The following is a 24,326-nucleotide window of genomic DNA, read 5'->3' as shown; positions in this document are numbered from 1 at the left end:
AGGAAGTTGTGGAGTGATGAATCTGAAAACGCATCACACGGTATAGCTCACTTATATAAAGCCTGAAACCAAATTTCAGAAATCCTTGCATTGTAGTTCCTGAGAAAAATGCGACGAAAATATTCATGGGACGGACGGACAGACAGAGGTAAAACAGTATATCCCCCTTTTTCAAAGCAGGGGTATATCAAAGCGGGGGTTTTAAAATACAAATATAATTTGTTTCCTCATTAAATTGTATCAGCTGACGCCTAGTTGCTATGGGTACATACCTTTGGGTCCACCTTCTTGACAACAACATTATTGTATGGTTTTAGATGGAAGGAACTTGCTATGGAATGTTCTATACTAATGGTATCTGTGAAGAAATAAAAGAAAAGTAATTAACTGCTTTATATTAACTTTTTACAACCAAATTTTAGGATATGTTATTAATTGTACATGTATGGTATTCTATTAAGTGTACCCAAGAAATTTTCTTTACTCGCTATTTTAAAACTTCTTTTCGAATCCCTATATGAACTTTAATATTTTATTCTATACTTATCATTTGAGTCGAAAAAATGTATTATGTGTTTAAATAAAAGAAACCGGATATTTTTTTGCAATTTTATTTATATATATTCTGTCATGTCCATTGAGTTACAACAACTCTAAATTAGAATCTGGTAGAAATTATATGTAATATTTGGTTTTCTAAGCAATCAAACAAACTTAAAAATTTGATATTAAGAATGCATACTTTTCATCATTTGCTGTGTCATTTAATCTCTTGTGAAGAGTCATATCATTGGCAATCATACATAAGATCTTCCTTAAATTTGGTCTCTGGTATAGTGATTTCTCATTTGCAATCAATCCACACTTTTATTAGACCGAATAATCTGTCTCTTGTGTGGGTACATTTGTCATTTCATATTTTCTTTTCATCATTTGGCTATCTAATTATTTTTTTTTTGTGTCCAAAAATAAATAGCCAAATGATGAAAATAAAATATGAAATGAAAAGTGTACCCACACAAGAGACAGATTATTCGGTCTTCACTTTCATAAAATCAATTTAATGGGTAATGTTATTGATGTTTTTACCCTTGGGAGTCTGAAATATTGAATTTAAGGAAGTAACAAAATCTTCATAGACAGATCTAGATGTATCAAGATTGGTAAATCTATTGTTTCTGTCATATTTGTGACTGGGCACAAAAATCTAGAAACACAAGTGTTAAATAAAATAGTGTACCTTTCTGTTGAAATTCACCAGTCACTGTTGTCACCTGTAGCAGTAATCGACTAAAATCAGAATAAGAGCATACATTAAATTACAATGTTTTAATTCTTGAATAATAGATATAGGCAAACAAAATCTAATATGTAACAGATCCCTTCTGATGATGTAGAACCATGAAGACCTTAGACCCATTGTTGTTGGGTTGTTTCTCTTTGATGCTTACTCAACATCTTCCTCTTGTTTCTTTCATCATACTTATAAATATTTTCAGTTAAAATTAATTAATGATTTCATAAACATGATAAATCAACTCCTTTTTCCAGTATTACTTTCATAACCTATAAATCTCATTTGTCAAAATTCAATAACTTCTTATTTCAGAAATAATTTTACATCTATTAAGCTAAATGTCTATACATGTACATGAATTAAAACATGTAAAGTGAGTAAGTAAGTAAAAAACATTTTAAAAAAGTACACTTAGTCCAGACATTACACTATCATCAAATTCCAATTACAAATGAACATATACATACAGGGGTTTACACAATGGAACGAAATAATAAAACAGCAATACATTTACCGTAACAATTATCATCACTGATACCACGACTGAGTTCATGATAACTATATATATATATTAGTTATTACAAAGAATTGTTAGGTTATCTCCCTTACTTGATGACACTTACCTATTATCACTATCAGAATGATGAATCTCTAGAATATCTCGGAGAACAACGTCAGGAAAGTCTTTAGGATTGATCAAAATATCATTTCCTAAAACTAAAATAGCAAACAAAAAAGTTTATAAATAAAATTGGGAATGGAAATGGGAAACGTGTCAAAGAGACAACAACCCAACCATAGAAGATCATAGAACAGACGACAGCTGAAGATCACTAACAGGTCTTCAATGCAGCGAGAAATTCCTGCACACGGAGGCGTCCTTCAGCTGGCCCCTAAACAAATATATATACTATTTCATTGATAATGAACACCATACTAAACTCCATAATTGTACACAAGAAACTAAAATTAAAAATAATACAAGACTAACAAAGGCCAGAGGCTCCCGACTTTGGACAGGTGCAAAAATGTGCGTGGTTAAACATGTTTATGAGATCGCAACCCACCCCCTATACATCTTGCCAATGTAGAAAAGTAAACGCATAACAATACACACATTAAAATTCAGTTCAAGAGCCTGTAAATTGAGACTTGTCATGGTTTACTTTTATAAAATTGTTACTTGGAAGTTGTCTCATTGGCACTCATACCACATTTTCCTATATCTATGAACATTGTTTTTTCCCAAAGTTTTATTTTTATTGTGGATGTTTTTTGTAGCGGGAAAATCCCTCAAACGTAAGGTGCTTGTCATTTTGAAATTCTTAGAAATATGATTTGCATGACCTGTTTTGTCTGCCACTAAGATTGAGTGAGGGGAGGGGGGGTGTAGGAGGGGTCCTGATCTTGAAAACCTGGGCTTAAAAACACGATATTCCTGAATTTAAAAAGATCTAAATACCTGCATCCCGAAATTGGAAAAAAAGAATTCCCGGATCCCATAAGGGTCAATCCTGAAATTCCAAGCTTAAAAACACCTGTTCCCGGAATACTGATAAAGGTCCTATCCCCTTCATTGATGACGCTTAATGGAATGTACACAAAGCTATAGAGGTCAGAAGTGGAATTTGTGAAGTTCTGAAATGTTTTAGGAATTTGGAAGTCAGGTTTTAAACAGCCATTAGAAAATTGGCAATTTGGCAATTTTTATAAAATACTTTTGAATAACTATGAAAACATATCTCTAGATTGATTGATTGTTGGTTGCTTGACGTCCAGTGGCAAATATTTCATGCATATTCAGGACGACATATCTTTAGAAATGTTCTTTTATTTAAAAGAGTAGAACAAATGTATTCTGCACTAATTTTGAGAGTTGGTATTAGCGTAGTGGAGTCAATGCGGAGTTTTCCCGTGTAATAAGTACAATAACAAAGTCTGAATGAACCAACAAGACGACCGATTATACACTACAGTAGGATATCTTAGATTATTCTGGGAAAACACCATAAAAACCTTCAGGATATTCAGTATTATGTTACGTCACTACAGCAATACAACTTGTATATTTATTAGTATTATGTAGATGTAGATAGATTAGCCATGACAGGGTTGTCTTTAAGGCCCGGGGGCCGGGGATTTCCCCCGGCAAATTCCCCTTGTGGACCCGGCTACTCTAGCGGCAAGTATGACCTGACTGTTTGAAAAAAAAACATACAGAGATCAATATTTCTCCGTTACAAGTTTTTGTTCCGTGATTTTAATTGTGAACAAGAGATACATCGAGTAATCCAAGTAAATCCGAGTGTTTAGGCCATTTTTACAGGTTAAAGCTTTCCTACGACGCTGCGAGTTTTAAAGCGCTCGGATGATTTTGTCACTTCCGTTCTAAAATTTGACCGACCTTTTCACTATGCAGCGACGGATTTTCTTTGGATTTAATAAGTAATTTATTTGTTTATCAGGTGTTTTAAGTATTTAAATTCAGAAATGAGGATGGTCAACGATTATTTTAACATACGTTGGACAAGCTACATAAGTTTTCAACCAAATGTATCACACAAAAAGAAGATCGATGTCTACAACCAGTGACAGTGTCACCTGTCGGGTGTTTCAGTGCTTCAATCAGAACATTGGTATTCAAAACAAATACTAAATATAGCTGAAGGCCAACATCTTTTAAGATAGGATAAATGACAACATCTTCTATAAATGTTGTTTGCCCAAGTATCCTATCTTTCTCTCTCTCTCAACAAGTCCAAAGCCTGCCTGGCCTCATGAATACTTAATAAAGAAATGAAGACTTAATAAATAGGACTATAGATAAACGCTAAAGGGGATCAATCACCCCATAGTTTTGTGCCCCCAGTTAATTGACCCTGTCTGATCAGTTTGTCCTTCAACTTTATATCCAGAGGTATGAAAATTTGCAGAATATATATGCAAGTAAATCAAGGTTACAGAATAAAGGGATTTTAATTTCTGCCAAACCTTGTTGAAATTAGAAAAAGTTGGACATTCATTTTCACACAAAAAGGGGATAGTTTAATCATGTCACACTTGGGTCGATGTATTACTATAGTAAATAAAATTTAACCATGATATTGCTATTCTCAAACATCTTCAAATATATAGCTGTAAGTTGAAAGTCTGGATAATCAAATAAATGTGATCAAATTTACAGAAAAGTTGACCCATGTTACAAATTTTAATAAACAATTTACATAATCATCAGTAAAAAATGATGTTTTGCGAGGAGTGAATGGGGGTCCAGGAGACCCCCAAAGTGCAGGATTTTGCACCATTTTTTCAAAATTTTCTGGGGCCCTTAAGCGGGCCCCATACCCCCGGCCGTAGCACGACGAGCAAGCTTGTCGCCGCGAACGGCTTCGCCGTCCGCATTACATCCCCTCCTACTTTTTATAATTAACCTGCTACTTCAAATCTTAGAGACAACCCTGCATGACTAAATTACTATCTTAACTATAAAAGTCTTGCTCTCATACATCACGCACTTCTAACCAAACTCGAAAAAAGAAAGAAAAAGACCGAAAACGTTGCACAAAAATAACCCTTTGCCACCCTCTTTTTTTTTGCAGAAAATAACAGCCTTCCAAGATGTCATGAATAATTTCAAAATATTTGTCATAATTTGACAGAACTTCAGAAGAGACAGTGCTACATTGCAAATTAAATTACTCATGTACACAGTACAGTTGTAACGAATGCATGGTTTGTAAAAAGATTTTGAAATGAATTTAAACAAAAATCACGAAATGTCATTTACATGCATCTTGTGGATTTCTTTTATGGACATGAAGCTTTTTTATCTTTTCATTCTCCATTTCATTTTGGTGGCGGTTTTTTCGTACGGCGATGGATAAAGTCCGAGAGAAACATACGAAATGCATGGTCTGCAAAACGCTTACATTTACGAATTTGCGTAAAGGGAAAATAAAGAGAATAGCCTACATCGAAGAACAAAAAATGAACTGTCTTGTAAAAAATCTTTGCAGAAAACATTTACTTTTGCTAACAAAATGTAATTGAAATTATTGAATAAGTAGCAATTTTTTATCATTTTCGATATATGTGATTATTTCAGTTGTTCTCACGGTAGCAAAAATCTCTTAGAAAGATATGATTAGGGATCAAATCGGCACCTATGTATAAAAGCAAGGAATTGTATATTTAAAAGGAATGGAAACGCGGCCGACTTCAAAGAAAATATTATGATGCATCTCTTCTTCTTCTTCTTTAGGTTTCTAGCGATCCTTCAATTATTGAAGATTATTCGCCGGGCGTCGACTATAAAATTTATAATTTACACTAATTTAGCAACAAAAAATCAAAAAATCAACATAACGTATGTACATTTGAAAAAATAAATTGTGATAAAACTATATACATTTGATAACAGAATAGTTAGGGATAGAATATGGGGATGAGAGCAGATTCTGAGATCATACTCTTGAATCCCTCTACTGTACTGCATGATACTATTTGTTGTGGCAGATGATTCCAATTTATAACTGTTCGAGGATAAAATGAATATTTATAACTGTCTTTAGATGTTTGTATTTGCCTAAATGAGTGTGGATTGCTATGTCTGGTTCTATTGTCAAGTGGGATCAAAAGATTATGTGTAGGAACTGCAACAATTTCATGAATAATTTTGTAAAAGAAAACAAGTCTGTATCGTAAACGCCTAATTTCGAGTGGGTACCAATTTAGGTCTGTCATCATTTCAGTAACTGAGCTGGTGTTATGGAAGCGGTTGCATGAGAAGCGTGCTGCTCTTCTCTGAACCTTTTCAATTTGTAGAGTTTGTTGTTTTTGATGTGGGTCCCAAATTGTTGAGCAGTACTCTAATTTTGGTCGGACAAGAGCTTTATATGCATGAGCTTTAACTTTCGGTGATGCTATTTTTAGGTTTCTACGAATAAATCCAAGGGACTGGTTTGCTTTTGATGTCATGTTATCTATATGTTTGTCCCATTTTAAATTTGATTGAAGAGTTAGGCCTAAATATTTTGTAGAGTCAACTTTTTCTAAAGAGTGATTGTGTAATTTATAGGTAAAGTCTAAAGGTTTGCGTTTTTGGGTTACACTGAGAATGTTGCACTTATCAGGGTGAAAATGCATGAGCCAGTCCTGCTCCCACCTGCCGGCCGCTTCTAAGTCAGACTGTAATTTAAATGTGTCATCTGTTTTTTTAATTTCCCTATAAATAATGCTGTCATCTGCAAACAATCTTAATGTACTGTGTTCAATATATTCTGCCAAATCATTAATCTCTTGCTTTGACCGGGTGTTAATTACACCCCATCGCTCTAACTGGCTCATTACTTATCTGGTAGAAGTTATCGAACGTGGTCATTTAATCTGACACTATAGTTATCTAACTTGACAATAATATTTTTTTCTTCTTAGGCATGTTTCTGTAATAAAAAATAATGACTAAAACATCATTCTAAGGGGCATTCTGTTTCAATTTGCTTGGCGTAAAATAAATCATATTATTGTTTTTTTTTAAGATAGTTCGAAATACACATTTTATTGTAGAGTAACGGTACTTACATTGTGTAGTACGAACGTGGTAAAGTAGCTAAGTGATAAATCATGAAACGAAAAATAAATTAATCCAAGAAAAAAAATATAACAATACAACCACATGCAAAGTTAGTAATAAAAAACTTATTATTCAATTTTTTTTTATCGTATTATTTCATGAAGGTATGTCATCATCAGATGATATCGGACATTTTACGAGTGTTAAAAAGTTTTCATGCAAAATAAAGAACATTTTAAAAATGTAACTAAATGACTGTTAAAGAAAGAAGTTAATAAATTATTATGAAGGAAGGAAAATTTTAACAACTGCAGTATATTATCTAGATAAAAGAACTCAGATTACAGGTGTTATAATAAACAACGGCATGCAGGATGTTCCAATTTGCAGGTATAATATATCATGTATCAATGATAAGCTAATTTGTCTCTGGTCTTACATACTTTTAAGATGTTAAAAATTAATAATGTCGAGCTCACCTGTTAATTAATGCTAAATTATGCAGAGATGCAATAAATTTTCTAATTAGAAACAGTTCAAACTTTCCCACATTCGCATTTTATTTATTTTAACACCAAAGGAATACTTTTGCGGCCTGTAGACTACTGCTCTGGAAGAAAAAGGAAGGAACAGTTTTGCTGTTTCGTATGGTAATTTGCGGCAACGCTTTATAATGGCAAACTGCATTCTAAACAACGATTTAGTATCTAAAGCAGCATTTGACAAAAAAAACTTGAAATGCATAACATCGTACATGGTATATTAAGGCACAATAAATCCCAATCGTGTGTCTTTTATTATCTTGTCTGTTATTTCAAACAAAATGGCGTCAATGTGAAATATAAACATGGGATTTTGAAAAATCATAGCTAATTTGTTTTTATCACCATTTTCATAAAACCAACACTATGCGATAGAAAAAAGACTAAGCTTTTAAATTATATGTCAATGTCACATCTATTTCAAGTAGTTATTTAACTTATACCAAAATACAAAGTGTCGATGTATTTGTTGACGCACAACTTCAAATTTTCAACATGTTTCGAAATAAAATCATATATATTGTACCAATTACATTTAGCATTCGTAATTTAGATCAAACTGTAGAAAAATATTCCTTCTTTAAAATGATATCTCATTTTCTCACTTTTTTCTTTCTACTTTCCAATATAATAAAGAAATCGTAGTGCACTCCCAGATTGATAGACATATTTTGACAGAATATTGAAACTCAAAACTGAAATTTCGAAAAATCGTAGAAAATTCTTAAAAGTTACAAGAAACTTCAAAAAGAGCCTAAGCGAATGAATAAGGTTTCAGCTTCATAATGATATCAACTGTTTTGTTTTGCACTTCGCAGTTTTCAAGTTTTTAGAAAAAAATCAAAACACAGTATTTTTTGTTTAGTAATCCGGAAAACTCCCTCAATTTTCAAGACCGAGGTCTATTCTAATGAGAATTTACTCAATACAATATTACAAACGTATGTTTGATGAGGCATTAAAATGATACCTAAGGCCTTACTTTTTGCTAGGAATAAAAGTTTATTCTTGATTTCGGGTTTCTCTCTCATTTATATCGTCTCAAGCAAGATGACCCCGTGAATTAAAAGACCGATTTATATGACAGGAAATGGAACTCCGTCATGATTTTTTATATTATTCATCATACTTCCGCCTGAGCCAGACATGGTTTATAACTCTGCGGGTGCGCTGTTGGTATCCCGATTGATCTCGAGCCGCGTTTCCATTCCTTTTAAATATACAATTCCTTGATAAAAGTCATTTCGGCATAATTTTTGCCAACGGTTAGACAATTCGGAACCTAACATATGTTCAGCTTTTCCTTCCACTTTATTTTAGGGTGCATTCTGTATTCAAGATTTGTATAGTAACCTTTACAATATATTTTTTTTTTAGTATAAAGAATGATCAGCTGATATCTTTTTCATTCTACTTTCATTCTCGATAAGCTGAAAAAAAATTGTTGGTTTCCGGTTCTCTAACTAACGTTTGCCTCAACTAAATGTGATGAAACTTATACATAATGCTTATTACCACATAACACAGATCAGTTTGGATTTTGGTGACATCATGTGCACTTAAAGGGACACAAGCTGTCAAATTCATTTTCACCGAAATGAACAAAATTCTCATATTTGATTTATAACAATGTATAAAAACATTTATCAAAACTACATGCATTAAAAGTCTAAAATAAACAATAAAAAAGACACTGGCATGAAAAAACATAGCTTCGTTTTGTGTGTAGTTTAGTCCATACACCATCCAATTAACTATAGAGTTGACCTCTAAAGTCATCTGATGACCATACATGCGATGTAAACATAAATATAAATATAGATAGATGGAGCTAACTCGTGCTGTTGGATTTTTCTAGGTCTATTTACTTCATGTTATAGATTAAAAATTCATGTTTATCCTTTTTTTACCTGTATAAGAATGATTGTGTTTGGATCAAATAAGTCAATCAAATGATTTACCTTTGTTTCACTTTCAATGTTGACATTAATTTCCTTTAAATAACTTTACACATATAATTCACATGTTATCCATCTCAAGCTAAGGAGTTAAATTGAAGTTCACATGAATACAGATTCAATGACATGAATGAGGTAGAATTATTCACTTGCAAGTGATTGAATCATAATCAATGTTTTTTAGCTTATTTTCACAAAATTGAACCATATTGGCTGCTAAAAGTGAATTATTATTTCTCTATTTGCATTTCATTAATGATTGAGCAAAAGAAATAATGTGTTAGATTTTTAATGTATCTCGTAGCTAGTGCCCCTTTATAAGTGGAAATATTGCTGATTTTTTAGTTGCCGTTCTCTAATATTAGTTTGCCTAAATAAATGTTATGAAACTTACAAACAATGCTTATTACAATACAGATCAAGTGTGAATTTAAGTAGTGTCACTTTAATATAACCATTCTAGAGTTATGCCCTTTATAAATAAAATGAAAATATGATGAATATTTTTTTCCATCCTTGATATTTTTTCAGTTCTTAAACTTAAGTTTGCCTCAACCAAATGTTATGCAACTTATGCAGAATACTTTTTACCACAAAACTCTGATCGGTACAATTTGGATAGCATGATGTTTTGGAGTTAAGTATTGATGTACATTTTCACTGAACTAGTACACATTGTTATTAAGGGGCCAGCTGAAGCCTGCCTCTGGGTGTAGGATTTTCTTGTGCGTTGAAGACCCATTGGTGGTTCAGTTGTAGTTGTCTCATTGACATATTTCCCATTTCAATTCTCTATTTTAGATCGGTTTCTGATTATATAAATTACCTTTAAACTACATGTTTGTGCTCTATCTGTCTACCTGTCTGTCTGTCCATCTGTTATTCAGGCAAATAAGTTTTTCCACAATTTTTTCTTTGCTTCAATTCGAAGATATTGGTCTGATATTTGACAGTCAGGGGACTTACTGAAATAAGTGATTTTTAAATCACTTATTTGAGTAGCAAATTTATTCGAGGTTTTGTCACAAATTGGGATTTTGTAGTTTTTTCAAAATTTTAAACACATAGGTTTAAATAACATCTTTTAATTAGTAATATTAAAAAATATGAACTTTTTGCTTCTTTTAAGTAGCAAAGTTTATGCCTTTGATGCTATCATTTACCTGAAAATTCTATTTTAGTTGAAAAAATGCTATAATAATGGCTTTACATAATGAACTGATACTTTCTTCAAAGATTTTTCACAGCAGTGGGAGTATTTTTCCTGTGAAGTTCAAGGTTTCATCTTTCAGATTATGTAATAAAATTCTACTGTTCGGCGGTGTTGAAATTTGTGGGGGTTATTAAAAGAATGATACTTAAAGAAGTGATTTTTGGGAAGGAAATTGAGGTCTGATACTTAAACAAGTGATTTTTATGTCATTATCCTAGATTCAGTACAAGGTCATCACCTGAAATGACCTGGTCATCCTAGACAACACAGATGTTGGTTCTGATAAGTTCAGAAACATAATTAGTCCCTGGATCATTAGTATTCTATATTTAAAGCTACACTAATACTAAATCACTTCTTCTAGTGATTATTTTGTACTACTTAAATAGGTGATTATTAAAGAAAGACAACTCTAACTTCCAACCTTTATGGAAATAATGTTACTAGAATCAGTGATTTCGAAAATCACTTGTTTAAGTAAGTCCCTTGACTGTTTGATGATACTTTTAAAGTATCTTTAGTCATTGTTAGTTGGAAAACTCACTTCGGCTTTCCTGTACAATAAAAAGATGATTTGACTTGCTGGAGTAATAAAAAAAAAGGGGATTTTGTGTTATATTCTGACATGTAGCTAATTAGATAATTTGATTATTTTTCAGGGTCAGAAGTGACTCAGGTTGCCACATACATGAAGCTGAAAATGCCAGAAAAGGAAGAAGGTAATCTTGATTGATAATTAAACCTTCTGCTGTATTTGAGATTTCAGTGTTTGGCTCATTTAAAAATGTGTTTATGCCCCACCTACGATAGTAGAGGGGCATTATGTTTTCTGGTCTGTGGCTCCGTTCGTTTGTTTGTCCTGCTCCAGGTTAAAGTTTTTGGTGAAGGTAGTTTTTGATGAAGCTGAAGTCCAATCAACTTGAAACTTAGTACACTTGTTGCTTATGATAAGATCTTTCTAATTTTAATGCCAAATTAGACTTTTGACCCCAATTTCATGGTCCACTGAACATAGAAAATTAAAGTGGGAGTTTCAGGTTAAAGTTTTTGGTCAATGTGTAGTTTTTGATGAAATTGAAGTTCAATCAACTTGAAACTTAGTACACATGTTACCTATAGCATAATATTTCTTATTTTAATACCAAATTAGATATTTACCCAATTTCACGGTCTATGGAACATGAAAAAGGATAGTGCAAGTGGGTCGTCTGTGTACTTTGGACACATTCTTGTTTTATAATTTATTAGTACATGTATCTTAAAAAATCATAAACATGATAAGAGTAAACATGGTACAGTTACAATGTCAAGGAAACATTTTAAATTCACTGCAAACAAAGAATTAGTATGTTTTATAAAAAGCATTAAGAAAAAGTATTGAATCAAATATATACACACAGTATAAGTTATGATACAGAAGAATGTAATCAGAGAAGAAGTTACTATTTATAATATTGATGGTACTATTGCTTAGTTTGAAAGGATCAAGATCTAAAACAATAAATATACTACCACATTAATGTTCCTGTTGCTGTCACAAATTAAGACTTTTTTATGACATTTGTGACTTTTAAAAAAAAAATGTTAACTCATGAATTTGAGTTGAGTTTTGTTTCTGACAGTTATTCACAACTTGTATAGAGTGACTAAGATGATTTGTATCTTGACATATTGCTTTATAGATATGATCTACTTTTAAAGACTGTTTGATTCCTTTTTAGATGTCTATTTATTATTTTTTTTATATAAGGTTGATGTCTTTTTGACATGTACCCCAAACATCATTTTATTCATGATTAAGATTTATTCTACCATCTAAAGCATTGTCAGATTTCACCCTGTTCAATCACTGCCTGTTATCCTAATATGTTGTATCTACCTTCAGTTACATTTAAGAGCCACCTTAATGAACAATTTCAATCACTGTCTGCAAATCTAAAAAGTTATATAACTGCATTTAAATTCAGAAATAAGAATTTAATCTAGATGATTAAGCACGCTCACTTAATTATAACTTGCTGGTAACAATACATTTTATCCTGATTTTAGAAGGAAAAATCAGTTATTGACTTGTGGATGTTCTGCGAGAGGGCACAGGGGTATCCATATGGCAGGCTGCCAAACAGTGTCCATGCATTTACTCATAAACCATTCAACCAAAGCTTTTTAAATTTTAATACATTTTTACTGTTGACAAAATGAAGGTCAAGTTCAGTATTGACGATTGTCACTTTTACTTTTTATGATCAGGAGTTGTGGTCCTTGAAAAATACCAGAACACAAATAATCAATAAAAAAATCTGGTTTGCTGTTGCTCTAACAGCCTTTTGTTAGACTTTAATGTAGTCTGTGTGAAAATTAATATTACACATTATGATATGAATCTTGTTATATTACAGATTTAGAACTACCTGTAAATAGACTAAGGAGTAAACTGTCACAGTTTGACAAAGTACCACAGAACCCAATTCCTTCTGCTAAACCTCCTACCATGTCTAAAATGTTGGACCATATGAGAGGGCCAGAGATGGTCAATAACAAACTTATCTACGGACAATTTGGAATACAGGTATTTAAAAAGTTACAGATATATGTAATAAATTAAACAAAAAAATACACCTCCCAAAGTCATATTAATGTGAATTATGAAATATAAAAACCATTACAGATAGAACATTTTAAAAGAAATTACCAAGAAAAAGAAAATGCTACTCTGCATTTCATGGTAAAAACTGAGTTTAACTTACCAACAGAAAACTGTTTGGTGTTCAGTTATAAAACGGGATAATTGACTATTACTACAAGGTAATACCAGGTAATATTCCATGATACATGAAATAAATACATAGGAACAGTATTTACCCTGTGAATATGTAAATAAAATTGAGAATGGAAATGGGGAATGTGTCAAAGAGACAACAACTCAACCATAGAGCAGACAACAGCAGAAGGTCACCAACAGGTCTTCAATGCAGCGGGAAATTCCCGCACTCGAAGGCGTCCTTCAGCTGGCCCCTAATCAAATATATATACTAGTTCAGTGATAATGAATGCCATACTAAACTCCAAATTGTACACAAAAACTAAAATTAAAAATAATAAAAGACTAACAAAGGCCAGAGGCTCCTGACTTGGGACAGGCGCAAAATTGTGGCGGGGTTAAACATGTTTATGAGATCTCAACCCTCCCCCTATACCTCTAGCCAATGAAAAGTTAACGCATAACAATACGCACATTAAAATTCAGTTCAAGAGAAGTCTGAGTCTGATGTCAGAAGATGTAACCAAAGAAAATAAACAAAATGATAATAATACATAAATAACATCAGACTACTAGCAGTTAACTGACATGCCAGCTCCAGACTTCAATTAAACTGATTGAAAGATTATGTCTTCATCATATGAATATCAGGCACAATCCTTCCTGTGAGAAAAACTGTTCTGCTCTCTAAATTCTCAACCTCGAGGTGATGAAACTTGGCATAATTTCACGTCCACTAGAAGGTGTGTCATATACAGAAAGGAAAACTGTATGTAGATGATAAAGGCCAAAAAGTTAATTAAAATCAAGACACCCAAGTGCACATGAATGTACACAATGGGTACCTACATGTATCACTATTGACTAATGAATATAAGTGGTGCATCAATTTAATATTGCCTTTCATTAATTGTTCAAATGATTAGATGATTACATCACTATTTCCCTTTTTTACATGGAATGGAACACAAATAATACTCTAAATAACGCATATTGCTTTCATACTCATATTTCCTGGGCCTTTTTACATATATATGTGAACTCATGAATAATGACAGTATACTTTTTGCTTTAATTTCAGGCATTGCAAGGAGGTCGTTTAAGATTTGAACATTATAATTTAATCCGTTTTGCTATTAATAAGCACATTCAGGAAGGTAAAACATATGGTGTATGGAGAGTAAATCAACCGTGGCAAGCTGTTTCTAAAAAGGGCGCAGGCAAACAGATGGGCCAGGGCAAATCTGACATTGATCATTATGTGTATCCACTTAAAGCAGGTCATATCATATTTGAAATTGGAGGCAGAATTGAATTACTTGATCTGGAAAAAACATTAAAAGTTGTGTCACAGAAAATGCCTTTCAAGGCACGCATTGTTACACCACAGATACTAGAAGATGATGTCAGACAAGAAGCCATCCTAAAGGAGAAGAATATAAATCCATTTACTTACGAATATTGTTTGAAAAATAATTATAATGGAGTTAAAATCTACTATAGTCCTTATGATTTGTATTATCTAGATAAAGAGAAATAAAATAGTTTTACTTGGCATGTTGAATTTACTTTTTGTATTGCAAATACAGTAAATAACTATCAGAAGATGTGGTATGAGTGCCAATGAGACAACTCTCGATCCACGTCACAATTTGTAAAAATAAAAGTTACAGGTAAAAGTACGGTCTTCAATACTGTTGGAGCCTTGGCTCACACTGAACAGCAATCTATAAAGGGCCCCAAAAGTGACTGTGAAACAGTTCAAACATGAAAACCAAGGGTCCAATCTATATACCTGATTGTAGTAGCGACTATTGTAACTTATCCTTTGTCATCTGTGAAACTGATATTCAGTAATGGTCAACCAACTCGTGATGGCGTCTGTAAAATAAACGATGGAATGATCTCAACTTCACCACTTGGAACTCTTGGTTTCAGAAATCCTCTACCAAGGAAACAAGATAAAAAATACAAGCTTTGGGAGATAAATGCTCAGTATGCAGGGACTGCTGCAATGTTACTACATAGAAATGGAAAGTTCACAATTGGAAAGCTGAAATCATCTCTTTTGTTGTAACGTTTCCCTCGTTGTCAATATCTAGTTGCACATAAAATATGAGGTAGACTTGCTGTATCTGTTGTATCCTTTGTCGCAATTCGATTGAATAGACGTATTCAACATAATTACCAAATTTTGAATTGTATACAGAGAACATCAGTTTTATAGAGGAAAGGTAAGTTGATTGATACTGCTTACTTCTTTTATTTCATATATCAATTACATATTTTGAAATACGTATTTTTTAAAAATCTTATCATAAAGACTTTCATTACAAACTCAGTAAAGTAGACAAGGAATTGCAGCGTGTTTACTCTTGCTCAATACATGTGTAAATTTATATTGGAGGAGAAGATAAGGCATCTGCGCAATGTTAGGCGGTGTTGTAGAATTGAGAAGTGAAACGTACAGGTTCCAACCACTATGGAGGAGGAAGTAAAGAATCTTGTAAAGCTGATTTTCTAGACACTTTATAAATATTCTGACTTGGAATTTGATGTGACTGTCATACAAGTGAGAGGTTTAGCTAGCTTTAAAACCAGCTTCAATTCACCGTTTCTACATGAGAAAATGTCTGTACGAAGGCATCATTTTTTTTATGTGTTAGTTTTTGATTTTGTCATTTGATTAGGGACTTTCCGTTTTGATTTTTCATCAGAGTTTTTTTTTGTGATTTTATGTTTTAGCTGGTATTTCTTAATCAAAAGAAATCCAATGGACAAGGTATATAAATATTAATTTATTTGCCTCATAACAAAGAATGAGTTCAGTCTCATTCCAATCTAGTGGTTAACCTCTGAGTGTCTATCAGTCTGTTCATCCACTTTTATCCCCTTCTTTTGAAACACTCGTGTCAGTCCCCCTTTCGTTGATCTTCGTTGACTCAATTATTTGGTAACATATTTTCGTGATATATTTCCAGGCGATTATACTTGACATGCTTTTTAAGGTTAACACTTATCATGGTCTTATCGTGTTTTAAGATGTGATGCAGTTTCTTACGGCATTTTATCATCAGATTACTTTTCTTCAGTTAATAGTCCAAAGTGTAGTCTGGAATATAGAACTGTTATCAACTGCATGTCTTCTCTCACCCGGCAGTCGGAGATATGCTGTCAGAGAGGGCGTACGTAAATAAGCAACCATTTGTAGTCGGAATAGGTTCATTGATCCGTTTATGGAGAGAAACCTTCACCCTGAACATTAAAGAACAATTGAAATAATCATCAGAGATTTAATAGATTTATTTTTTGGCAAGGCAAGCCAAAAATAAAAATAACAACGTAAATTTCATCATCTGAATTTACCTCCATCAGCAACGCTCAAAGTCGAATATGTGAAAGCCAATAGTGTATAAGAACCAAAAAGTAGAAGAGCTTTATGACCCCAAGTTCATATAAGGAAACATTATTTTCCCGAACAAAAAATTGTTCATTATCAGTGGTAATCACAATTTCCCGCCATTAAAACTTGGTTGAACCAGCAGTCTTTATATTGATGTTATGTTCAAATTGTTCTCATCCTGAATATGCATGCAATGAATGCCATTTGATATAAGCAAACACAAGTCAATCAATGTTAAATAACGGCTACAGTAGTATACCGCTGTTCTAAATTCATAAATCGATTGAGAGAAAAAAAAATCCGGGTTACAAACTAAAACTGAAGGAAACACTTCAAATATAAGAGGAGAAGAACGACACAACCGAAACACAACACTTAAATGTAACACATACAGAAACGAACTATAATATAACAATGGCCATTTTCCTTACTTGATATTTCTACTATCTGAATTCGGTTTCTGGTTTTCATAGTGACGTTTGACTTCGTTGTTATCCTCTGTCCTGTATTTTTTATGAATTCATTATCATGTTCAACCAATAATACCCTATATCCTAAACATCGTTTAGTAGAACGTATGTATTGCATTAAAATTGTCAGTAACATTTTTCTAGATACAAATAATCCATTTTATCCAACTAGATAACCACCATCTCTTTGCCACACACCAGACTAGACAATATCGACACAAGATGTCTAAACTTTTTTGTAGAACCCCAAACAGATTATATACATTATATAATGTTAAAAACAAGCTTTTAATACTTCAGTTCTCATGTCTAATAACTTTGTTGTATAAATGTCTATTTTTTAATTTTCTGCAAATACCTTATTTTACAGATGTAATTTTTTAAACAGTTAAAATTACATTCATTTAATGCGATTGGGGTTTTGATTTTGCCATTTGATAAAAGACTTTCTGATTGAAATTTTCCATGAAGTTCAGTATTTTTGTTACTTTACTTTAAACATTGAAATCAGAATTAACCTTTAATTTTGCACGTGAATCACTTACAACATTATTTTGTCCATTTATGTATATCTAGGCTTATATGCATCTAAAACCTAATAAATTACGATATCCAATCGTAGAACTAAATTATCGTAAGACATATAGATCAATACGTGCGTTCGGAACAAAAGTCATCTTTAGTAGCTTAAATTTATGCATACGAGCCCTCGACTGATTATTTCTCATTATATTTAGTATTGATATATTCGGATTCTCAAGCAGATGACTTTTAAAAAGTGAGAGGTTTAGCAGTTATAATCTAGGCTTAATCCACCATTTTCTACATTTGAATACGGACTTTCCGTTTTGAATTTGCCATGGAGTTCTGTATTTTTGTTATTTTACTTTTTAATGTAAAACAAGTTCATCCCAAAATACCTTTTGCTTATAAAATAAGAACTATTTAACCATTCTTAAAATACTAATTAATCATAATAACATGTACATATATATCTCAATTCTAAAGAAGATGTTCTCGACTTTATAACAATGTGTATGTTTTAAGAGGTTCCTTGATAATCTGGAAAAAATCGCTAAACTACCGTTGTCTTCTAATTTTGAAATTAACGTAAGCAACAGTAAATTTAAGACGTTGTTGTCCTGTCTAATTGACTAACAGACATAATCTTTTATTGCATGTACAATGTATATATATTTTCTTAAATGATCTTAATATTCCCTGTGTGAGTAATTACAGATCGTATGCAGACAAGACAGAGATAAAAAAAAAAAGTTCTAGCTGTTGCTTATAGGTAGAGCTCCTACCATGTGACAATAAATATATCTCTTTATGAAAAGTGGTATTTGGTGATGAAAATGAAGACATATATAAATACAGAATGTGTCCTACATTTATATTTAACAATACATTTTCATTGAGGTACAATAGTTATCAATATAAATGGTATACAATAAACGAAAACACCTGAAAGTATTTTTAAGAAATATCTCTTTATGTCTTCAAATTAGAGTATTCGTGAGTAAGAAAATATAAATATTGTCTTTGTTCGTTCAATATTTTATAATGATCTTATAAGTCTTTTCTGTTTCGTCTTACTTATGCTACAAAAGAAAAAGAAAATAAGATATATTTAGGGTCATCACTTGGTTTCCATATAACAATTTTAAGCGATATACTACTGTTGCCTTTATATATCTACACTGGTAAGACATTAACCAAAACAGTTTTAACTGATATCATATATCGGGAAATTTCAGTATTCCTCGCAACCTTGATTTTTAAATGACATAGGAAAACAATATGTGTCTACTTATCTTGCATTAAGTTATTATTAATCGAAATGTGTATTAGTGTAAACAAGACTTGCTCTCAAAATACAAGTTCGGCTTAACGCGTTTCTGATGAAGGTAACTCCAGAAATTTTAAAAGGCCCATAAAATGTTGTTTTTATGACTGTTAATAGAAATTTAATTCGCTTGCAAGTATTTTTATGCAAATATCAAAGTTTTATATCTGTTGATATACAAGCAGCATATTCTATATAAATTCATATATCTCATGCACATTGTCATAAGAAAATTCTGTTAAAAAGTCAGGAATATGACAGTTGTTATCCTTTCGTTTGATGTGTATGAGCTTTTGGTGTTGGCATTTGCTTAGTAAATTTCCGTTCAGAATTTTCCACGGAGTTCTGTATTTTTGTTGTTTTACTTATTTTAAACGGAGCATCATATTATAAATCTTCCAAATATCGAACCAACTTTCCGATGTTCAGTTTTTCGGATAGAATTATATTTTTGTTTTTGCCTCACATATTTAAGGATTCAAACTTCTTACATTTAGTATAAAACAACAAATAAACTGTCAAAAATAGTCTCATTTTGATATCTTTCATTAATGTTAAGATATGACGAACAGCGTTACCTACAATGATAGTTTGCTACAATGTGATTTTGAAAGGTGTTATTTGGTAAAGTTGTTGCACATAACCTAGATTTAAAGACAAGATATCAAAATGAGGATATATACTACTGTTTATTTGACCGAATGCACCAAGTGGCACTTTAGGTCCAAAACTTAGGTATCGACATCTAAATGCGTAATAGTGACATCACAAGTGACATGTCTGAACCAAATTGTCCAGATCATATTAACCTATACAATTGAGAATGGAAATGGGGAATATGCCAAAAAGAAAATAACTCGACCTAAGAGCATATAACAGTCGAAGCCCACCAATGGGTCTTCAACGCAGTGTGAAAATGAAATATCAATTAAATTAACATAATTCTGAAAGGTTGGAAAAAGTTTCAATTTCATGGGCTAAACAATTGCCCTTATTATACCTTCTCTTTAATATGACAACAAACAGTTGCGTCACGGATGAACAGATGATAAGCATGTCAAATTATTTAAATGAAAGAAACGAAGGAAAGACAAAAAAATCTAGAACAACAAAACATAATGTAATACAAATCAAAAAGTATGTTTGAAATCTTTGCCAGATTTTATTCAATGTGATGAAACATTTTCAGAGTAACTACACAACGCTAATTTGACATAGAAATGTGAATGGTCATAAGGTCAATGAAAACTATGCCATGGGTATAGAAAAATAATCACTTACCTTTTCAAACATGTACAGTTAGTTGTGTATATCGTGTGTGTAACAACACATACAGTGACGAAAAGCACACACATTAAAGGAACAAACCAAGCCATGTTTGGAGAATATCTGAAGAATGTAAAGAACTGTATACCATTCCCTTGGGTCAGAGGAGCTGCATAACTTGTAAGAAAAACAATATAAACCAATGTAGAAGCCTGTCTGTTTCCGATATCCACAGCATAAATCGTTAGATTTAAAATGGAGCCTTCAGAATATTGAGTCAGACTTTGGCTGACAAATATCGAACCATTTTCGTTAACATGAAATAAACCATAGTTGAAGTCTGTAAGCGCAATATGGTAAAAGATATTTCCTAAAATAAAATAAACAATATTATTATGTTGACTTCTATTTTTGACATTATAACCTATGGGTGCAATCAACAGTTTTTTTCTATGACGTCATATTTTGAGGGACCATGTATAAGTGACCCTTAGTGGTGGACTGATTAATAAAGATACCTGTATAAAACTAGATATCAATGGAATCAAAATGTTCTCTAGTTTATAATGAAATTAAAAAAAAGTGTACTTTTAATAGTATAAAAAAGTTTTATCCAGAGAAACTGGGAAAAACACTGCCTAATTTAAGCTTTAAAAACCTGAAATCAGGTCATGTGCACACCCCTGAAGACATGATACCTGCACATTTTTCATAATCAAAGTTGTATGAATTTCATAGATTTTTACCTGGTCTTTCAAAAAATTCATGTTTCAGGGTACGTTCGCCTGCTCCGAAAAGAGCTACAGTGGCTGCAAATGAGTTTTGAATTTTCACTGCCAAAAAAACACTGTTTACTGTGTTGTCTCCCCTCAAAACATGAATATTTAATCTAATTTTTTAAATTATTTTAATCATTCAACCGGTTTTAATTGAAGTTAATTAACATATCTTTACAACCAAATACAAAAAACATGATACTTTTTCACCAATTATGTTGATAAAAAGGGACTTCCCTCCATGTCTATTTTTAGTTGGGGAATAACCCCTAGTTTTTTTTATACGAAACTGTTTATAGCACCCTATTATATATGTTTGTTTTTTTAACACATTGTTGCTAAGATAATAATCTTATGCGAAAGTCATATAAGTGAGTGGTGTGGCTGTCTCAGACAAAAACAGGAATAATTCACCATTTCATGTCAGGAATATGACAGTTGTTATCCATTTATTTGACTTTTTCGATTTTTCCATTAGATTATGAGTTTTCCGTTTTAAATTTCCATCGTAATTTCGACATTTTTGTTAATTTACGTTTTATATCAATTCATGTATTGGTGCATATAAGTTTTGAAAGAAGTATTTCATGCCAAAACAAGACATTCATACGTAGTGAGAGTGGTATTTTTCAAATACATGTATGTGTATTATAGACAGGTCCATGGATTTCAGGATAAAACATTGACGTTTAGTATCCCAGGCAAAAGCCATACTGCCTAACCCGTGTTTAACAAAATTTTCGAAATTTCCAGCTCTTAATCCTCCTCAACTTCGTTTTTGCTTTATTTTGATTTCAAACTTATTGTATCGAGTACCATAGCTTAGTCTTATGTAGAAATAATGCGCATCTGGCGATTTCATTGAAGGATTTTTCTTGCTATACACTGCCAGTCGAAATATGTGGTTAAATAGCGCCATTTCTGTGTCATTTCGTCTCTTGTGGAGAGTGGTCTAATTTTAAGCAAGAACTGTATGATGTTTAACTGACACAAAAGGTGGAGTAAATAAAAAAAGAAGAAGATGCAAAGCACAGTGTACTTTTTAGACCAGTGACAAAATAAACAAAATGCATGTGTGTATGTAAGATTGCAAAAGATATACCACTAAGATGGAATACCAGTAAACATAAGGATTATCGCTTTCAAAATAGAAAACATTGGGATTTTGATCAGTTGATTTATAAAGATGGGAATATGTTAAGTAATACAAGACAAATACAAACAGAAGAAGAAAAACCCATAGCAAAATTAAACCCGAAATCATATTCATATTATGATACCTCTGATATTAATCAAACTTACCATAACTTCCAATATCATTATCAATTGCTTGTACCTGTCCGACAATTGACCCAACATTTGAGGTAACTGGTATGTAGAACGTGTATATACTATAGGTAAATACTGGTGCGTTATCATTGTCATTCGATATAGTTATATTAATGTAGGCCATATCCGTATATTCATTATCACTGATAGTAACATTACAGTTTATCTGAGATGCTGTGCCGACCATGTCTAGATCATAGTCTGCTGAAAACGACAGGAGGCCTGAGGATAAATCAATGTCCAATCGGCCTGTGTCAGCACCACAGTCAAGGGAAAATTTTACAGCGTCACCATCTTCATCTGTATACTGATAAAACGGACCATAAAGAGCGGTACCATCCTAAATAATCAATCAAAATAACAAAAATTTAGATTTAAGTAACCTGTTTTGTAAAATCTGCTCTTAATTAATGGTAGTAACATAGTAAAACAACGATAATGCTTACTGGCACTAATTAATCTACTAATAGTTTATAACATACTTTGTGCTCCATTGCTGTTAGATAATAATGTATGGTGTAATAAAAACAACACCTTAAGGCCGAACATTTGTAAAAAGAATTATGGCTCGACGCGTTCCGATAAAAAATCCGAGACAAACAAAATAGAAACTCGAGTTTAACACACAATTAATACCGGTACACCGAACAAGAATATGAACGTGTTTCGGTGTAAACAAAGTATAAATTGATAAATCTTTATTTTTAGCCAATTTAAAACATTATCTCACATTTCAATAAATGTATGACATGAACCTATAAACGACATTAACCTACCCGATTCCTTTATTTTTTTTAACATTTGGGTTAAGAATCTGATTGAATGTAATGAAGGCTTCATATTTTAAGTTAATCATCCAATTGCTGCATTACAATTATACAACTATAATTAATGGCCTTTTCGCCATTATAGTTCTGAAGTATCTTGCAGTGATTGGAAGGAAATATTTAAAATACAACAACTTACAGTGCTTTCTGAAGGTGTAAGTGAGTAATTCGTCTTCGTAAACACTGGAGGTTCGTTAATATCCTGTATGTTCAAAGTAATGTTGGTAGTATCTTCCGACAACGAATCGGAAGCACTTATTATCAACAAAAAAGACTTGAATGGGATCGTCTCGTAATCAATATCATATAAAGATGTTATTAATCCAGCTGAAATAATAATCAACAGCATTTAAGCTTATTAACTTTAGAACATATGACACAACATAGAAAACTGAAAAGCAACACGAACTCCATCAAATACAAGGGGTGATCGCAGGTGCTCCGGAAGAGTAAGCAGATCCTGCTCCACATGTGGCACCCGTCGTGTTGCTTATGTTATAACGAATCCGGTAATTAATAGTCTAATTTGGTAGGTCACATTCATGACAGAGAAGGGGATTGTAGTTACGACGTAATATCCGATATCATTTGTGAAACGCTTATTCCATAACGATAAACCAACTCGTGATGGCGTCCGTAAAATTTACGAAGGCATGATTTCAACTTCACCATTTGGAACTCTTGGATTAATAGCTTCCTTGTGAGCAGCAACCCTCTAATAGAACAAGCAGTTTATCGGATAGAGACAAAACAATGGCGAAAATCATCCTTGATTGGTTTTATTTAAAAATTTAGGTTGTCACTACACAACAGGAAATTAACTTCAAATAAAAAAATATTAGTTGAATTCTATGGTATATTTGTTTGATTGCTATATTTACAAGAATAACTAAACTAAAGAAATGATAATTAACAATTCTTTTTTATAGTTGGGCAATTTAGTCAGAATTAATTTCGAAAACTGTCATAGTACAAAGGTTTTTAAATCATTTCTTAGTACACAGTACCAAAGCTTTATATAATACATTTTATACTTTGTGTTTTAAAAAAAATGCTTTAAACA

General features: G+C 32.2%; 3 protein-coding genes and 1 long non-coding RNA gene across 8 annotated transcripts in view; 2 read left to right on the top strand and 2 right to left on the bottom strand.

The window, feature by feature from the left end:
- The window catches only part of LOC143075159 (GATOR complex protein Iml1-like), a 73,517-nt gene extending 68,354 nt beyond the window's left edge, over window positions 1–5,163 (bottom strand). For all 5 annotated transcript variants that reach the window (XM_076250486.1, XM_076250488.1, XM_076250487.1 and 2 more), the window contains exons 1-4: window positions 5,085–5,163; window positions 1,921–2,014; window positions 1,241–1,290; window positions 273–358 (exon numbers count right to left, since the gene is read on the bottom strand). In XM_076250486.1, the coding sequence (XP_076106601.1) occupies window positions 273–358; window positions 1,241–1,290; window positions 1,921–2,014; window positions 5,085–5,142 (288 nt within the window). In that variant the 5' untranslated portion in view covers window positions 5,143–5,163. The remainder of the gene's footprint in view (window positions 1–272; window positions 359–1,240; window positions 1,291–1,920; window positions 2,015–5,084) is intronic.
- LOC143075162 (uncharacterized) overlaps window positions 1–24,326 on the top strand; it is a 227,498-nt gene that overhangs the window by 40,682 nt on the left and 162,490 nt on the right. The window lies entirely within an intron of this gene.
- Window positions 5,253–14,898, top strand: LOC143075158 (large ribosomal subunit protein uL16m-like). The gene is made up of 4 exons (XM_076250485.1): window positions 5,253–5,339; window positions 11,242–11,301; window positions 12,982–13,151; window positions 14,425–14,898. Exons 1-4 carry the CDS (start codon window positions 5,285–5,287, stop codon window positions 14,881–14,883), a joined length of 744 nt encoding a protein of 247 aa, XP_076106600.1. The 5' UTR covers window positions 5,253–5,284; the 3' UTR covers window positions 14,884–14,898.
- The window catches only part of LOC143076847 (protocadherin Fat 3-like), a 35,583-nt gene continuing 29,598 nt past the window's right edge, over window positions 18,342–24,326 (bottom strand). Inside the window, exons 15-18 of the mRNA XM_076252741.1 lie at window positions 23,403–23,590; window positions 22,410–22,776; window positions 20,347–20,701; window positions 18,342–18,820 (exon numbers count right to left, since the gene is read on the bottom strand). Of these exons, the coding sequence (XP_076108856.1) occupies window positions 18,778–18,820; window positions 20,347–20,701; window positions 22,410–22,776; window positions 23,403–23,590 (953 nt within the window). The 3' untranslated portion in view covers window positions 18,342–18,777. The remainder of the gene's footprint in view (window positions 18,821–20,346; window positions 20,702–22,409; window positions 22,777–23,402; window positions 23,591–24,326) is intronic.

Source organism: Mytilus galloprovincialis, chromosome 5 (genome assembly GCF_965363235.1).
Source record: "Mytilus galloprovincialis chromosome 5, xbMytGall1.hap1.1, whole genome shotgun sequence".
Classification (NCBI taxonomy): domain Eukaryota; kingdom Metazoa; phylum Mollusca; class Bivalvia; order Mytilida; family Mytilidae; genus Mytilus; species Mytilus galloprovincialis.
Note: the sequence above shows the minus strand (reverse complement) of the source record. Positions and strands in the feature narration are given on the sequence as shown.